At 51.7% G+C, this 13898-nt stretch overlaps 1 protein-coding gene across 1 annotated transcript in view; it reads left to right on the top strand.

The window, feature by feature from the left end:
- LOC116944418 (calcium-transporting ATPase type 2C member 1-like) overlaps positions 1-13159 on the top strand; it is a 73822-nt gene extending 60663 nt beyond the window's left edge. The window contains exons 18-27 of the mRNA XM_032958008.2: positions 193-363; positions 883-980; positions 2214-2264; positions 3008-3174; positions 3649-3717; positions 4514-4630; positions 5739-5886; positions 6422-6517; positions 8046-8187; positions 9791-13159. Of these exons, the coding sequence (XP_032813899.2) occupies positions 193-363; positions 883-980; positions 2214-2264; positions 3008-3174; positions 3649-3717; positions 4514-4630; positions 5739-5886; positions 6422-6517; positions 8046-8187; positions 9791-10038 (1307 nt within the window). The 3' untranslated portion in view covers positions 10039-13159. The remainder of the gene's footprint in view (positions 1-192; positions 364-882; positions 981-2213; positions 2265-3007; positions 3175-3648; positions 3718-4513; positions 4631-5738; positions 5887-6421; positions 6518-8045; positions 8188-9790) is intronic.
- Positions 13160-13898: the final 739 nt, after the last annotated feature.

Raw genomic sequence — 13898 nt, 5'->3', positions numbered from 1 at the left:
CTAGGTCGACTCGACCTCAAATAAGCAGCTGGTGCGATGTGTTAAACATCGCCACTGGGGAGACAAAGGTGGCCGGGCGTGGCACTGGCCACCCACCCCCTCGTGCGCCATACAGGCCTTCATAGGCGCTACTTGCTAGCAGCATCAACAGTCTGTTGAGGCTACACGGGGGACCTTTGTCTTTGTGCACAGTGCTGGCACTCGCGAGTGGGCAGGAGCTGGGCCGCCTCACCTTCCTGGGCCTCGTCGGGATGATGGACCCCCCGCGGCCCACGGTGCCCGACGCCGTCGCCACCCTCCAGCGCTCCGGGGTGACCGTCGTCATGGTTACCGGCGACGCCATGGAAACCGCTGTTGCCATCGGTAAACACGGGTTGGACGTGAACGCATCGGCCCTGTAACGGGGATCGCGATAGCGCTCGCAAAGTTCATTAAACGTGAACCAAACTTGAGTGTGAAGTTCTGTTTGCTATTCGGGACCAGCCCCGTATAAAATCGGCCAAATTGATCAAAGTGGCTGCCCAGAACTTGGGGGGGGGGGGGGGGGAGGAAAATAAACCAAGCAAAAAGGCCTCGCCTCGGTGTCAAGGAAGGCCCTGCCGTGATCCCAGCCCCGTGGGACATACTGCCCCATGCGTGCCTGGGTATGAGCGCGACTCTTATCGTCATTACCACCATGAACTACTTCCGACAACTATGACGGGGGAGCATTCGACCTCCGGGGAAGCGTCACCGAAGCCGCGCGTGAGCGCGATTTTTGCACTGCCCTATATTCGGCTCCGCCTGAACGATCCCCCCTGTTTTTTTTTTGGGGGCGGGCGCTCGCGACGGCAACCGCGCGCTAACCACCGGTCCCCACCTGGTGTGCCCGCGCGCTCGAAGGGAGGTCGATGGGCTTGTACGGCGAGGGCAATCGCAAGATGTCCGGCGAAGACATCGACAACATGGAGCTCCCGGAACTGGCGGCTGCCGTCGAGAAGGTGGGTCGCGCCCTCCTGGCACCGTCGCTCTCTCGCGCGCTCGGGGACACGCGGTCGGCTCGCTCGATCGACGGCCCGAAGGGGGGGGGGGGGGCGTGGGGGGGGGGCGGTGGGGGGGCTGAAGCTTACGCCGATTAACGATTGGGATAGAGTCGAGCGGCTGCACCCGGGGGGTATAAGGGTGACGCCGGGAAGCCTCGTTTTTAAATAATTCTCATTTATAACGCGCATTCTATCCCACGATCTCAATGCAGAATGCACGGAATGCAGGAAACAAAAACGGAACCGGGGGGTCAACCGACCAAACTAAAGAGGGAAGGACACTTTTAAGAGATGGGTTTTCAAAGCGGATTTGAATATATCTACCGACTCCCATTGCCTGATGTCAAGTGGCAAGGCGTTCCATAGCTTGGGTGTCACACGAACAAGAGCCCGATCGCCAAGAGAGCGCAACCCAGACCTGGGAGTATTGGGCAGTTGGAGATCAGAAGATCTTATGGACCTCGATGGAACAAGCGAAGGAGCAATGTGGGAGTCGTGAACCGGGTTGACATTCGTGGAGGATCATCGGTACAACGCTGCCCAGGTGCCAGGGTCTCCGTGTTCGCACGATGGGTTTGCGTTCACGGTGCTGATCGTTACGATTAGTTTTATTCTCATGCAGGCAGCGAATTAAGTTGCACAAGCACTATGAACGATTGGATGCAAATCTAAACTATGAAACTCAAAATGTTTTTTTTGCTTTATCCGGTGAGGTCAACTGAGCTACACAGCTATTTTTTTTTCAGAAGCGACCTGGCCACAAATGATAGCTCAACGAAGTGACTTATCTTGCGGACATTTGTTGCAGTCAAATACTCTGAACGCGCGATGTCGATTCCTAATACGGAAGGGAAAAACCGTAGGACCCAGGAGAAAAATCCACGCGACCACGGGGAGAGAGGCACGCACACTCCAAATATACAGGCATCATCAGGGTTGGGGTCGACCCCATGACCTCTTGCATACTAGGCGAGGGAGTTAACATCTCACCACCGCGGCGCCCCTCACCTTGCTTAAATAGGGGTGGTGAACTATGACCTCAACTTGAAACGTCCCAAGGAGGTTGTCGGTCCAGAACTTTCTTGTATTTGAAATAGCCCCTTACACGAATGGCAGAGATTCTGAGTTCTGCTGGGAACCCGTGAGTTCACTGAAGCCACGACTCAGAATCTAACTCTTTTTCGCTCGCAGGTCACGATCTTCTACCGCACGAGCCCTCGTCACAAGCTCAAGATCGTTAAGGCGAGTTGAGTGTGCTCCATAATGCCCATGGCATTATGGATTTTTTTCTTTCTTTTTCTTTCAAACCAAGTAAAGTCCGTCCACTGAGTCGTGAGTTCTTTGTCAGAGGCGACCTGGCCACACGTGATTGGTCATCGACGTGGCTTATATCATTGTTGTCATCAACAACAAAAACAACAACATCAACAACAACCGCCTTTCGCCACTAAGTGGCGGTGACGTCACCACGACGCTTGTGCCAGGCCACGTGCGAGGCCACCACCGCCCGGCTATGTGCACATACAGGTCTGGGTTACAGCAGGTGCATTATGCCAGAGTCATCTCAGTCAGCCAACCCATGGCACCTGGGTCTGTCCCGTGAACCTCCTCTCAGCGAGCTCTTCGACACATTACGTGGCCCAAGAGTGCACCTGGCCTGATACAGGCGCCATGGTGACGTCACCTGTCACTTAGTGGCAAACAGTGGATACTGTCAGTTTAACACGTAGGATACTGTATTGGCATTGGTGCGCACACGTGACACACAGGAGCGGCAGCGTGGCGGCACGCCGCGCCGCGCTACGAACCCGGCGAACCCCGGGGTTGGATTCCCGCTCACGGCCGCAAAAACACCGGCGGTGACGATTATATCTGAACCGGTCCTGGGGCCTCCCTCCCCTAGGCGCTGCTTGCTGGCGGCACTCGCCCCCGCAGTCCGTTAACGGCCATGCGGTGGCGGGGTGGTGGATCTCGGCGTTCCGTAGGCATTCCAGCTGAGGGGCGCCGTGGTGGGCATGACGGGCGACGGCGTGAACGACGCGGTGGCGCTGCGCGCGGCCGAGATCGGCGTCGCCATGGGCCTCTCGGGCACCGACGTGTGCAAGGAGGCGGCCGACATGATCCTCCTGGACGACGACTTCAGCACTATCCTGTGAGACACAGCCCCCCCCCCCCGCTCCCCCCGCTCCCCCCGCCCACCAACCCCTACCACCCCCACCACCACCAACCACATCGTTATAGCGAGCAAACGCGCCCCGCACCCCCCACTCCTACCCCCGCTGTCATCGCCATAATACATCGATCACCATAATCACCGCTCACAAGCAGCGATCTCCATCGCCGCCATGATCACTCACCGCTCGCAAACAACGATCGTCTTCTGGAAGAGATGAGTCTGACCAGTGGGTGGTGGTGTCTTTTGTCCTCTGGGTGGAGGCCATGCATTGCTGCGGAGACACCGTCTTCTGAAAGAGATGAATCTGAACAAACTGGATTCAAAACACTCCTTCGAGAAGACACGGCACCTTCACAACTTTTGAAATCCACGGAGTGTGTCGTGGTCTGGAGAATACGGTTAAAAATTTATCGCGATTTATGTAACAAACCTCGTTTTTGTCTTCCCCAGGTCCGCGATTGAGGAAGGCAAGGGAATTTTTCACAACATCCGCAACTTTGTAAAGTTTCAGCTCAGCACGTGAGTATCAGCGGAAATTCCATTTTACTATGGTGGGGACCAGTTTATCTACAGGACGGCCACTGATTGACTCATTGATTCATTGATGTAGTGACGGATTTATTGAATGACTGAATGAATTATTTGATGGCTGATTGACACGGTAATTAATTGACTTAATTACTCTATCGGCTGCCCACCTAACTCACATACTGACCAATAATTATTGATAACATCAATGACCCATTGACGACCTGACTGAGAAATAGATTCAAAGAATGACACATTACATTCAAAGATGAAGGAACTCACTGATTGCTGATTCAATGAATACCAACACCAACACCCGCCATTCGCCACTAAGTGACGGTGACGTCACCACGGCGCCTGTGCCAGGCGAGGTGCACTTTGAGGCCACGTGAAGTGTCGAAGGCTTGCTGGCAGGAGGTCACGGGACACTCCAGGTGCCATGGCTTGGCTGAATGAGATGACTGGCAGATGCACCAGCTGTACCCCTTCCTGTGCCAACTTTCAATTAAACGAATAACCCGTTATACTCACCCACTCATTATTTCAACGATCCATTGCCTCACCCAACCACCAATTGATTATTGATGATTATCCAATCACTCGCCAACTAGTCGTTGATTAATTGAGCGACCCACTGACTCACGTGCCCTCTGATTATTGCTTAGTTGAATGACCAGTTGACTCGCTTACTCCCTCACCCCCACTGATTAATTACGGACTAAGTGAATGACCTCGATGAACAACTCACAGACTCACTCTTCTCCCTCCGTCACCGTCTCGCTGGCAGGAGCATGGCTGCCCTGAGTCTGATCGCCATCACGACGCTGCTTGACTACCCCAACCCACTCAACGCCATGCAGATCCTGTGGATCAACATCATCATGGACGGACCCCCCGCTCAGAGGTACGGATTCTGGGCCCCCATCTCCTTAGGGGTAGAGTAGGAGAGGTGGGGAGTCGTGGCAGATGGCCAGAGGCATGGGGCCATTGCGGTATGGGTGGTTTTTCCACTGACTATTTGCTGAGCTTAGCCAGAACCAAGCCAGGTTGCGTATGTATGTTGTTGAACTTCTTTCACACCGTACGTAGTCAACCGTGCTAATCGGAGGTGCTGGGGAAGGACAACAAACTAAACACAAAAAAGCAGTTTTAAAGAAATTAGTTTTAAATCTAGGCTTGAAAGTGCATAGCTCCAGTGGCTTCCTACGATGTCCAAATCTGGCTCGGGGCCCAGCAGGGCCGGGCGGGGGGGGGGGATAATGACCCGTTGACTTGCGTACGACATTAGCGGCACGGCTTCTGCAGTGGAAAAACAGCCGGGAGGGAGCCTGTTGAGCCGAGCCGGGCCCGCTGTTGTGCAATAGAAAATATGTAAAAGTGCACCTTGTGTATGTGTGCGTGTGTGCGTGTATGCGTGTGTGCGTATGTGTGTGGGGAGCGATAGTGTAGCGGTTAGCGCGCTACGCTATAAACCCGGCAAACCTGAGTTCGATTCCCGCTCACGGCCAACACCAGTGACGATTATTTGTACCGGTCCTGGGCCTCCCCTAGGTCGCCTCAAATGAGTACCGTGTGCAGTGTGTAAAAATCGTCACTTTAGGGACAAAGGCGGTCGGGCTTGGTGCTGGCCATCCACCCCCTTCATAGCTGCTCGCTAACAGCACTTGCGCCAACAGTCTCTTCAGACTATTCGAGGGATCTTTGTCTTCGTGTGCAGTTATGCGCGTGCCGTACTCTGCTACGGACCCGGCGACTCGAGTTCGATTCCTGCTCATGACCTATAACGGTGGTTGATATATATATATGAGCCGGTCCTGGGGCCTCCCCTAGATCGACTCAGCCTCAAACAAGTACCTGGTGCGACGTGTTAACAAAGGCGGCCGGGGACAGTGCTGGTAACACCGTCCCCCATGTGTGCTCTCATAGGCGCTGCTACTCGCTAACAGCACTTGCCCCGACAGTGTGTTAAGGCTATACGGTGGGATGGGGATCTTTGTCTCTGTGCGCCACAGTCTGGGCGTGGAGCCCGTGTGTGCCGACGTGGTGCGGCTGCCCCCGCGACGCCGAGGGGAGCGCATCATCACGCTCAGCCTCCTCTTCCGCACGCTCATGTCGGCCGCCATCATCACCAGCGGGACCCTCTACGTCTTTTGGAAGGAGGTCAGCTGACGTGCGTGCACGTGCGTGTGTGGGGAGCGGACAGTCATCTCAATCAGTCAACCAATGGCACCTGGGTTCTGTCCTGTTGACCTCCTGCCAGCGGGCGCCGTGGTGACATCACAGTCACTTAGTGGTAAATGGCGGCTGTTGTTGTTGTCGTTGGAGCGGTAGTCCAGCGGTTAGCGTGCTGCACTACGAACCTGGCGACCCGAGTTCGATTCCCGCTCACGGCCACCAACACCAGTGACGATTTGCGGAACCGGTCCTGGGCCTCCCCTGGGTCAATTCAGCCTCAAATGAATACCTGTTGCATGCTATGTGTAAACATCGCCACCGGGGAGACAAAGGCAGCCGGGCGTGGTGTTGGCCACCCACCGCCTCATGTGCCGTACCAGCCTCACACAGGTGCTCCCTAACAGCACTTACCCCAAAAGTCTGCAAAGGCTATACGGGGACATCTCTCTCTTTGTTATATTTACAGCTGCCATTCTCACACCACTGCTCTGTCTCTCTCTCTCTCGACCACCCCGCACAGATGCAAGATGGTCACGTGACGTCCCGCGACACCACCATGACCTTCACGTGCTTCGTGTTTTTCGACATGTTCAACGCTCTGGGCTCCCGGTCGCAGGCGAGTTTCTCCCCCCCCCCCCCCCAACCCCTCCGCCCACCCTGGCACCGCCGGACGCTCGGTGAAACTTTGACGGCAACCTTTTCCCGGGCAACTGCCACCGGCGACGGAATTCTATCGTGGTCGGCTACGGCGAAGGGGTCGGCAAGCTGCGGCTCCAGACCCGCTTCGTCCACGTTATTTACGAGGGACCTCCGTCTCCTTTGCACCACGGTGCATTGCGGTACCTTGAAATGTAAAGTTTTTGTTTTTGTTCACCAAATTCGGAGAAGCAAAAATTGGTTCTTCTTATTAAAGCTTTCGTGACTGGCAGGGATTAATATTCTTGGTTCTTTCGGTAAAGTCACGTAGAAAGGGAAATAATACAATAATACAAATATAAAACAATAAAATTCTCACGACGTTTCGATTGCAACACAAGCAATCATCGTCAGGTGTGAAAACCACAGCAAGAAATGTTTTTTTAAAAAGTGGCGGTTATTTTTGTTGCCGACCCCAGAGCTACGGCAACTTGGTAGGGCAGTGGCATAGATCAGGAATGGCTGAGGATGACCCACCACTTCATACGGCCACCAATTCATTTGGTGCGACCGGCTGCCCCCGTGAGGCCTACTGCTTGAACACAAATGGCCTGCAAAACCCCGTCTGTGACTTCAAGCACTAATCTCCGATTAGCAAGGTTGGCTACGTACGGTGCGAAAGAAGTTCAACATACATACGTACGTACTAATCGAAGGAAGTCCCAGCACTGGTTCAGATTATAATCATCACCGATGTTACTAGGGTCGCCAAGTTCGTAGGCCCAGTGCATTAACCACTATGGCACCGGTGCCCTCAACATGTACAAAGACAAAGATCCCCCGTATAGCCTTAATAGACTGTTGAGGCAAGTGCTGTTAGCGAGCACCTATGAAGGCCAGAACGGTACACGAGCGGGTGGGTGGCCAGCACCACGCCCGACTTCCTTTGTCTCCCTCGTGGCGATGTTTACACACCGCACCAGGTACTAGGGGAGTCGACCTAGGGGATGGCCCAGGATGAGTTCATATAATCGTCACTGGTGTTGGCCGTGAGCGGGTATCGAACTCGGGTCGCTGGGTTCGTAGCGCAGCACACTAACCACTACACGGCCGCTCCCCACACACACAAAAAGCAAAGACAAAGATCCCCCATATAGCCTTAACAGACTCTAGGGGCAATTGCTGTTAGCGAGCACCTATGAAGGCCGGAACGGTACACGAGGGGGTGGGTGGCCAGCACCACGCCCAACCGCCTTTGTCTTCCCAGTGTCGATATTTACACATTGCACCAGGTACTCATTTGAGGCTGAGTCGACCTAGGGGAGGCCTAGGACCGGTTCAAATATTCATCACCGGTGTTGGCCGTGAGCGGGAATCGAACCCGGGTCGCCGGGTTCATAGCGTAGCGCACTAACCGCTACACTGCCGCTGTCCACACACGCACACACACGCGTACTCTCCACGCCCACGAACACGCGTGCGTGTGCTCGTGCGCTTGACTCCCGCAGACCAAGACGGTGTTCGAGATCGGGTTTCTGACCAACAAATTCTTCCTGGTGTCGGTGCTCGGCTCGCTGCTGGGACAGCTGGCTGTCATCTACCTCCTGCCCCTGCAGAAAATCTTCCAGACCACGTACCTGTCGCCCCTCGGTGAGTCCCACGCCCATCCACTTCCCGTGGATCTTCTTATCTTTTCATCTTAAATGAATTTATTACAGCATCGACTTAACCACGATGCTTTGCAAGAAATTGACAGTGGTGCACGTGAATGTAGTGGTGGAGATGAGGCGAATGAAATAGATGAGAGGAAGGAATGGGGGCAAATCTGTGATGCCTGAATTTGGTGGAAGCGAAATTGATGTCGGTAAATGGTGATGAATGGATTGAATGAACGGGGAATGAGTGATAGCCGTATAATGAGATTATGAAGAGGGAAAACTAGCGGCGGCGGTTAAGGGATCATCGGGTGAGCTTGGGAAAATTAAACGAGTTTTTAGTGCGGAGCGGAAACTAGTGAGCGAAGGTGACCGCTCAATGTGGAGGGGGAGGTTTGTTGCAGTGAAGGGGGGCAAGAAGGGAAAAAGAGCGACAGATCGAACTCACGATCCGGGTGGCTCAGGGGTCAGAGATGTCACCGATTAGGTGCTGCTTCAAATGTGTCGCGGTGGCGACATGTCAACGCTGTGGGGGAGCACAGGCGGCGCATCTCGCATCATCTAACCAGAGGAATGTGGAATTCCCACCACCGGCTCTGGGACTGTGAACCGGAGATGCGCACCGCCTCCTCAGTGCTAATTGAGCGCCACGGTGGTGAGATGTTAGCTACCTCGCCTGACATAGAAGAGGTCGTGGGTTCCATTCAGACCCTGACACCTGCTGCATATTTGGATCTTACGGTAAAGTCACGTAAATTTTGATTTAAAGCTTTCGTGACTGCAGGGATTCATATTGTTTCATATTTATATTATTTTATTGTTTCCCTTCTACGTGACTTTACCGAAAGAACCAAGAATATGAAGTCACGTAGTTAGAAATAAAATAAAATAAATCACGACGTTTCGATCGCAACACAAGCGGTCGTCGTCAGGCAAAGGAGTCCTGCAGTCACGAAAGCTTAAAATAAAGATTGCATATTTGGAGTTTACGTGTCTCTCTTTCTCTCCGTGGTCGTGTAGATTTTTTATCCGGGTGCTCCGTTTTTCCCCTCCACATTTAGAATCAATGTCACGCGTTCAGAGTATTTGGTTGCCAAACAATTCCACGCGACGATGAGCCACTTGGTTGAGCTATCATCTGTGGCCAGAATCGCTTCTGAAAAAGAGCTACATAGCTCAGTAAACATTTAAAAAAATAGTTTACATGAATCGTTTGTTCAATAACATACTTTTGGAAAGGGATATTATTAATGCAAATCACTCCCCCCAACCACCCCTCCCTCCACCCCTACCCCTCCCCCCACCCCACACACACAAAAAAACTGTGATATTTTTTTATTGATTTGAAGCTTTCGTGACTGCAGGAATCCATACTCTTTGGTTCTTTCGGTAAAGTCACGTAGTTAGAAAATAAATCACGACGTTTCGGGTGCAACTCAAGCGTCCATCATCAGGTGGGAAAGCATGGACTGCTGAAAGAACCAAAGAGTATGATTTTTTTTATCGATTGACATTCATCATTTGTGTGTGTCCCCCCCCCTCCCTCGCCCCACGTGACCCCAAATATTTTCTCCCCGCAAAAAAAAAATCATCCACAGACCTCCTGTTCCTCGTGGGAATCTGCTCGTCGGTGTGGATCGCCAACGAACTGGAGAAGAAGCTGGAGTGCTTCGTCAGGGCTCGCTGGTGCGGCAAACGAAAGGGGGCGGCCAGCGGTGTCAAGGACGATGTCGATGACTCTGCTGCTGTCGCTGCCGCCGAGGCCGGTGCTGCCGCCGATGCCAGAGGGAGCTCGAACGCGGCGGGGAGCAAAGTGCACATCGCCGTTCCCATACTGTCGGCTTGAGCCGGGCTCTGCTCAGTGTGGGGTTCTCAGGAATTTGCGTGCGACGGGAAGGCCGTGCCGCCGTGACCGTCGCACGTGCCCGTCTCTTCCTTCCTCCTGCCGCATCCTGCAGATGTCGCGCAGGTGACGTCAGACCTTCAAGGACCTTACGGTCTTGTCGCTGCCGTTTATCTGGCTCTCGGTCTTTTTTCAACGGTTTTACTGAAATCTTGTAATCAAAATTTCGTCCACTTCCCGTTGTCCAATCAATTCCAAAAATTTGCACACGTACTCAGATCCGGTGACAATGCATGCCTGCATCAATTAATTCACTACTTTAAAGCAATTTACATTTTATATATATTTGTGCAGGTGAAAAACGCCGCGGTCCCTAAACTCTGGAATTGCCTCGCCCAAGAAGCAGGCGCTACCACGTGTCTCAGGCGCGCCTTACTTGAATTTATTACAGAATTAATTAATTAAAGTAAGCATTGGTGTTGGAGCAGGCGCCGCATCATTGACGTACTTCTCGACCGTGAGTTAAACGAAGTTGTTCATGAAACCGTTATTTTAAAAAAAAAACCTTTTTTTAAGGAGCTTATTAATTGTTCAAAAGTCATAGTCCTCCAAGGATCGCACTTAAAGACTCATCGTCATATCTTCACCACCACCCCCCTCCCCCCATCTGGCTTGAGGTCTTCCCATTGTTACACGGTCGACATGTCCTTGAGGGACCTCTAAGTCTACCCCTTGATCGCCAGCCACTGAGCGCCGCTCCACTGCCGGTCTTGTTTACCTGTCCTCCTCATCCCCCCCCCACACTACCCCTCCCTTTCCTCCACACCCCGCACACGGGCCGACGTTGGCCTGTGCCGTGGATGCGTCGCCGGGACCCGTCACGTTTCCGTGCCGAGCAAAGCGGAGATTTCGGAAGCTGTGATGGCGCCGTGATCCATTGAGTAATTCGGATTCCATCGTGGGAGCTGAACTCGCAACACCTCGCCACAGCACCTCCGTTGCTTTCCCCCCTCCGCTTTTCCCAACCATCGATGCTCTCTCGAGGTGTATTCCCGTCACACCCCGAGCGACTTGTCCAAACTACCGCTGTTTCTGTCCATCTCTTGTGCTGAGCCGTCCAGACTTTTCGCCAGTCTCCCCTAGGGCGCTTTCGTCGGTTAATCTTGCTCTACAGGTGATGTCCAAGAGTCTTATTCGAGGTAGCAGCATCCTCCTTAAAAGGGGAGTCTTGAGACTCGGTGAGGAATTTCCTGGGTAAATAAAAGGGGACATCGGTTGGATGGCAGTCGCACTTCAGACCTTTTTCTGGTCCATGGGAGACCTAGAGTCCTAGACGAATAGAAGAAGCCTACAGGTGCATTGTCATAATCGTCATCGGCCATGGTCCATCCACTGCTGTGGGGTGGAGGATTCCCCAAGCCGTCGTCATTTCTCACAGCGGTCTCGCGAATCGGCAATCCACATCGTTACCTACTATTGCTGCCACTCCATCGTTGGTCTTGACCACTGGCCCGCCGTACCTTCAGGCGTCGGGTCCTGCCCAAGTCCACTCACTCACTCTCTCCGTGTTTGTTTACAGTTGATGTGGTGTCCTCCCAACTTGTGCGTTCTTCAAGACACACGTTGTTCTTCCCGTCTCTCGCTGTAATTCCCAGCATGCACTTCTCAACGCATCTCTGTGCACTTTTCAGATTTTGTTCCGGTTATTTTTGTTGTCGGGCATGCAAAGGAAGAAAAAAACATGAATGTGGGAGGAAAAATATATAAAAATGATAAAATCTACAAATATTTAATATATTAACTTGATTACAAAATAAAGGTTTATTATTTAAAAGCAGTGGCTCAGGAGTGTGATCCAGTGCTTTATTGGCAAGAGTTGGTCGATCACCTAGGGCTTTGTGAAGCTACCGATCCCATTGGGGCTGGGATTTGGCCAGGAGGTGGCTGTAAGGTCGTTGGGTTTGTGAACCATTTCGTGCGTATCTCGGCATGTTATTCCCTCATAAGGTCGGTGGGTTTGTGAACCATTTCGTGCGTATCTCGGCATGTTATTCCGTCATAAGGTCGGTGGGTTTGTGAACCATTTCGTGCGGATCTCGGCATGTTATTCCCTCATAAGATCGGTGGGTTTGTGAACCAATTCGTGCGTATCTCGGCATGTTATTCCGTCATAAGGTCGGTGGGTTTGTGAACCAATTCGTGCGTATCTCGGCATGTTAATCCGTCATAAGGTCGGTGGGTTTGTGAACCAATTCGTGCGAATCTCGGCATGTTATTCCGTCATAAGGTCGGTGGGTTTGTGAACCAATTCCTGCCTATCTCGCCATGTTATTCCGTCATAAGGTCGGTGGGTTTGTGAACCAATTCGTGCGTATCTCGGCATGTTATTCCATCATAAGGTTGGTGGGTATTCTCCGGGTTCTTCTCTTTTCCTCCCACACGATGCTAAACGCTCCTTAAAGCGGAATTGGCCAAACATCCCAATGTAGCAGGACTCTCCTGAAAAAGAGCCTTGTGATTCAGTGAGGCTTTTCTATGGTAAGTAAATGGCCTGTATTATTTAATGAGCACAAAAGTGTAATTTCTGAAAGTAAAGATGAAAAAAATTGAATAGTTCTTCAGACAAAGTAGGTTGATTAAAATGTTTTTTTTTAGATTATAGTTCATTGGCCAACTACTGCTGGATTAAAGCCTCCCCATCCTGTCAGTCATGGTGGTTGTTTGCCCATACTTCACCACGCTGGTCAGCGTGGGATGGCGAAGGTGGTAGTGGCTCAGGACCCGTTCAGATTTGACGTGGTACTGAAATTAGTCGTGGCCAGGAATCGAACTCAGGGTTCTTAGCACAGTGCACTAACTACTGCACTACCACCAGTCAAAGTGGCAAAAAATGGTTGAATGTTTACATTTGTACAGCTTAAGTTAAGCAACGAAAACATTTTTGGACCAACATTTGCCGTGGGCTTTTTGGAAGACATTTTTTTTAATCGCTGTTCAATGAATGGAATGTGTGACTTTAAATAAAAAAACTCTGGGAATGAAGGGACAGATATTTTGCTATGTTAAACCGTGCCAATGTTTACATGCTCGCATAAAAAAATAAAGGTGTCAAAGTCTTAACCCATTCACCGTCTCAGCAGTGTACTTATGCTTAATTTTGACACTTATTTAACTTGTTCTGTTGTCTATTTATATTCTTTCAAATATTTGACGAGTATGGATTCCTGCAGTTACGAAAGCTTCAAATCAAGATTAAAATTAAAATATGTAAGAATTTGGTACAAAATTAGTTTAACAATGCACACACTTTTATTTGCACTCAAAAGTAGAAAAACACTATTTTGACCCCAGAATTAATAAAATTTGATGTGCATCCAGCAGTGAATTGAGCATGGCTGATGATGATGATGGCTTCATGGGGAGGCCTTCATCCAGCAGTGAACTGCCCATGGCTGATGATGATGGCTTCATGGGGAGGCCTTCATCCAGCAGTGAATTGAGCATGGCTGATGATGATGGCTTCATGGGGAGGCCCTTCATCCAGCAGTGAATTGAGCATGGCTGATGATGATGGCTTCATGGGAAGGCCCTTCATCCAGCAGTGAATTGAGCATGGCTGATGATGATGGCTTCATGGGGAGGCCCTTCATCCAGCAGTGGATTGAGCATGGCTGATGATGATGATGATAGCTTCATGGGGAGGCCTTCGACCAGCAGTGAATTGAGCATGGCTGATTATGATGGCTTCATGGGGAGGCCCTTCATCCAGCAGTGAATTGAGCATGGCTGATGATGATGGCTTCATGGGGAGGCCTTCATCCAGCAGTGGATTGAGCATGGCTGATGATGATGGCTTCATGGGG

Source organism: Petromyzon marinus, chromosome 21 (genome assembly GCF_048934315.1).
Source record: "Petromyzon marinus isolate PM22_M1 ecotype Great Lakes invasive population chromosome 21, UKy_Petmar_22M1.pri1.0, whole genome shotgun sequence".
Taxonomy (NCBI): Eukaryota; Metazoa; Chordata; class Hyperoartia; order Petromyzontiformes; family Petromyzontidae; genus Petromyzon; species Petromyzon marinus.
Note: the sequence above shows the minus strand (reverse complement) of the source record. Positions and strands in the feature narration are given on the sequence as shown.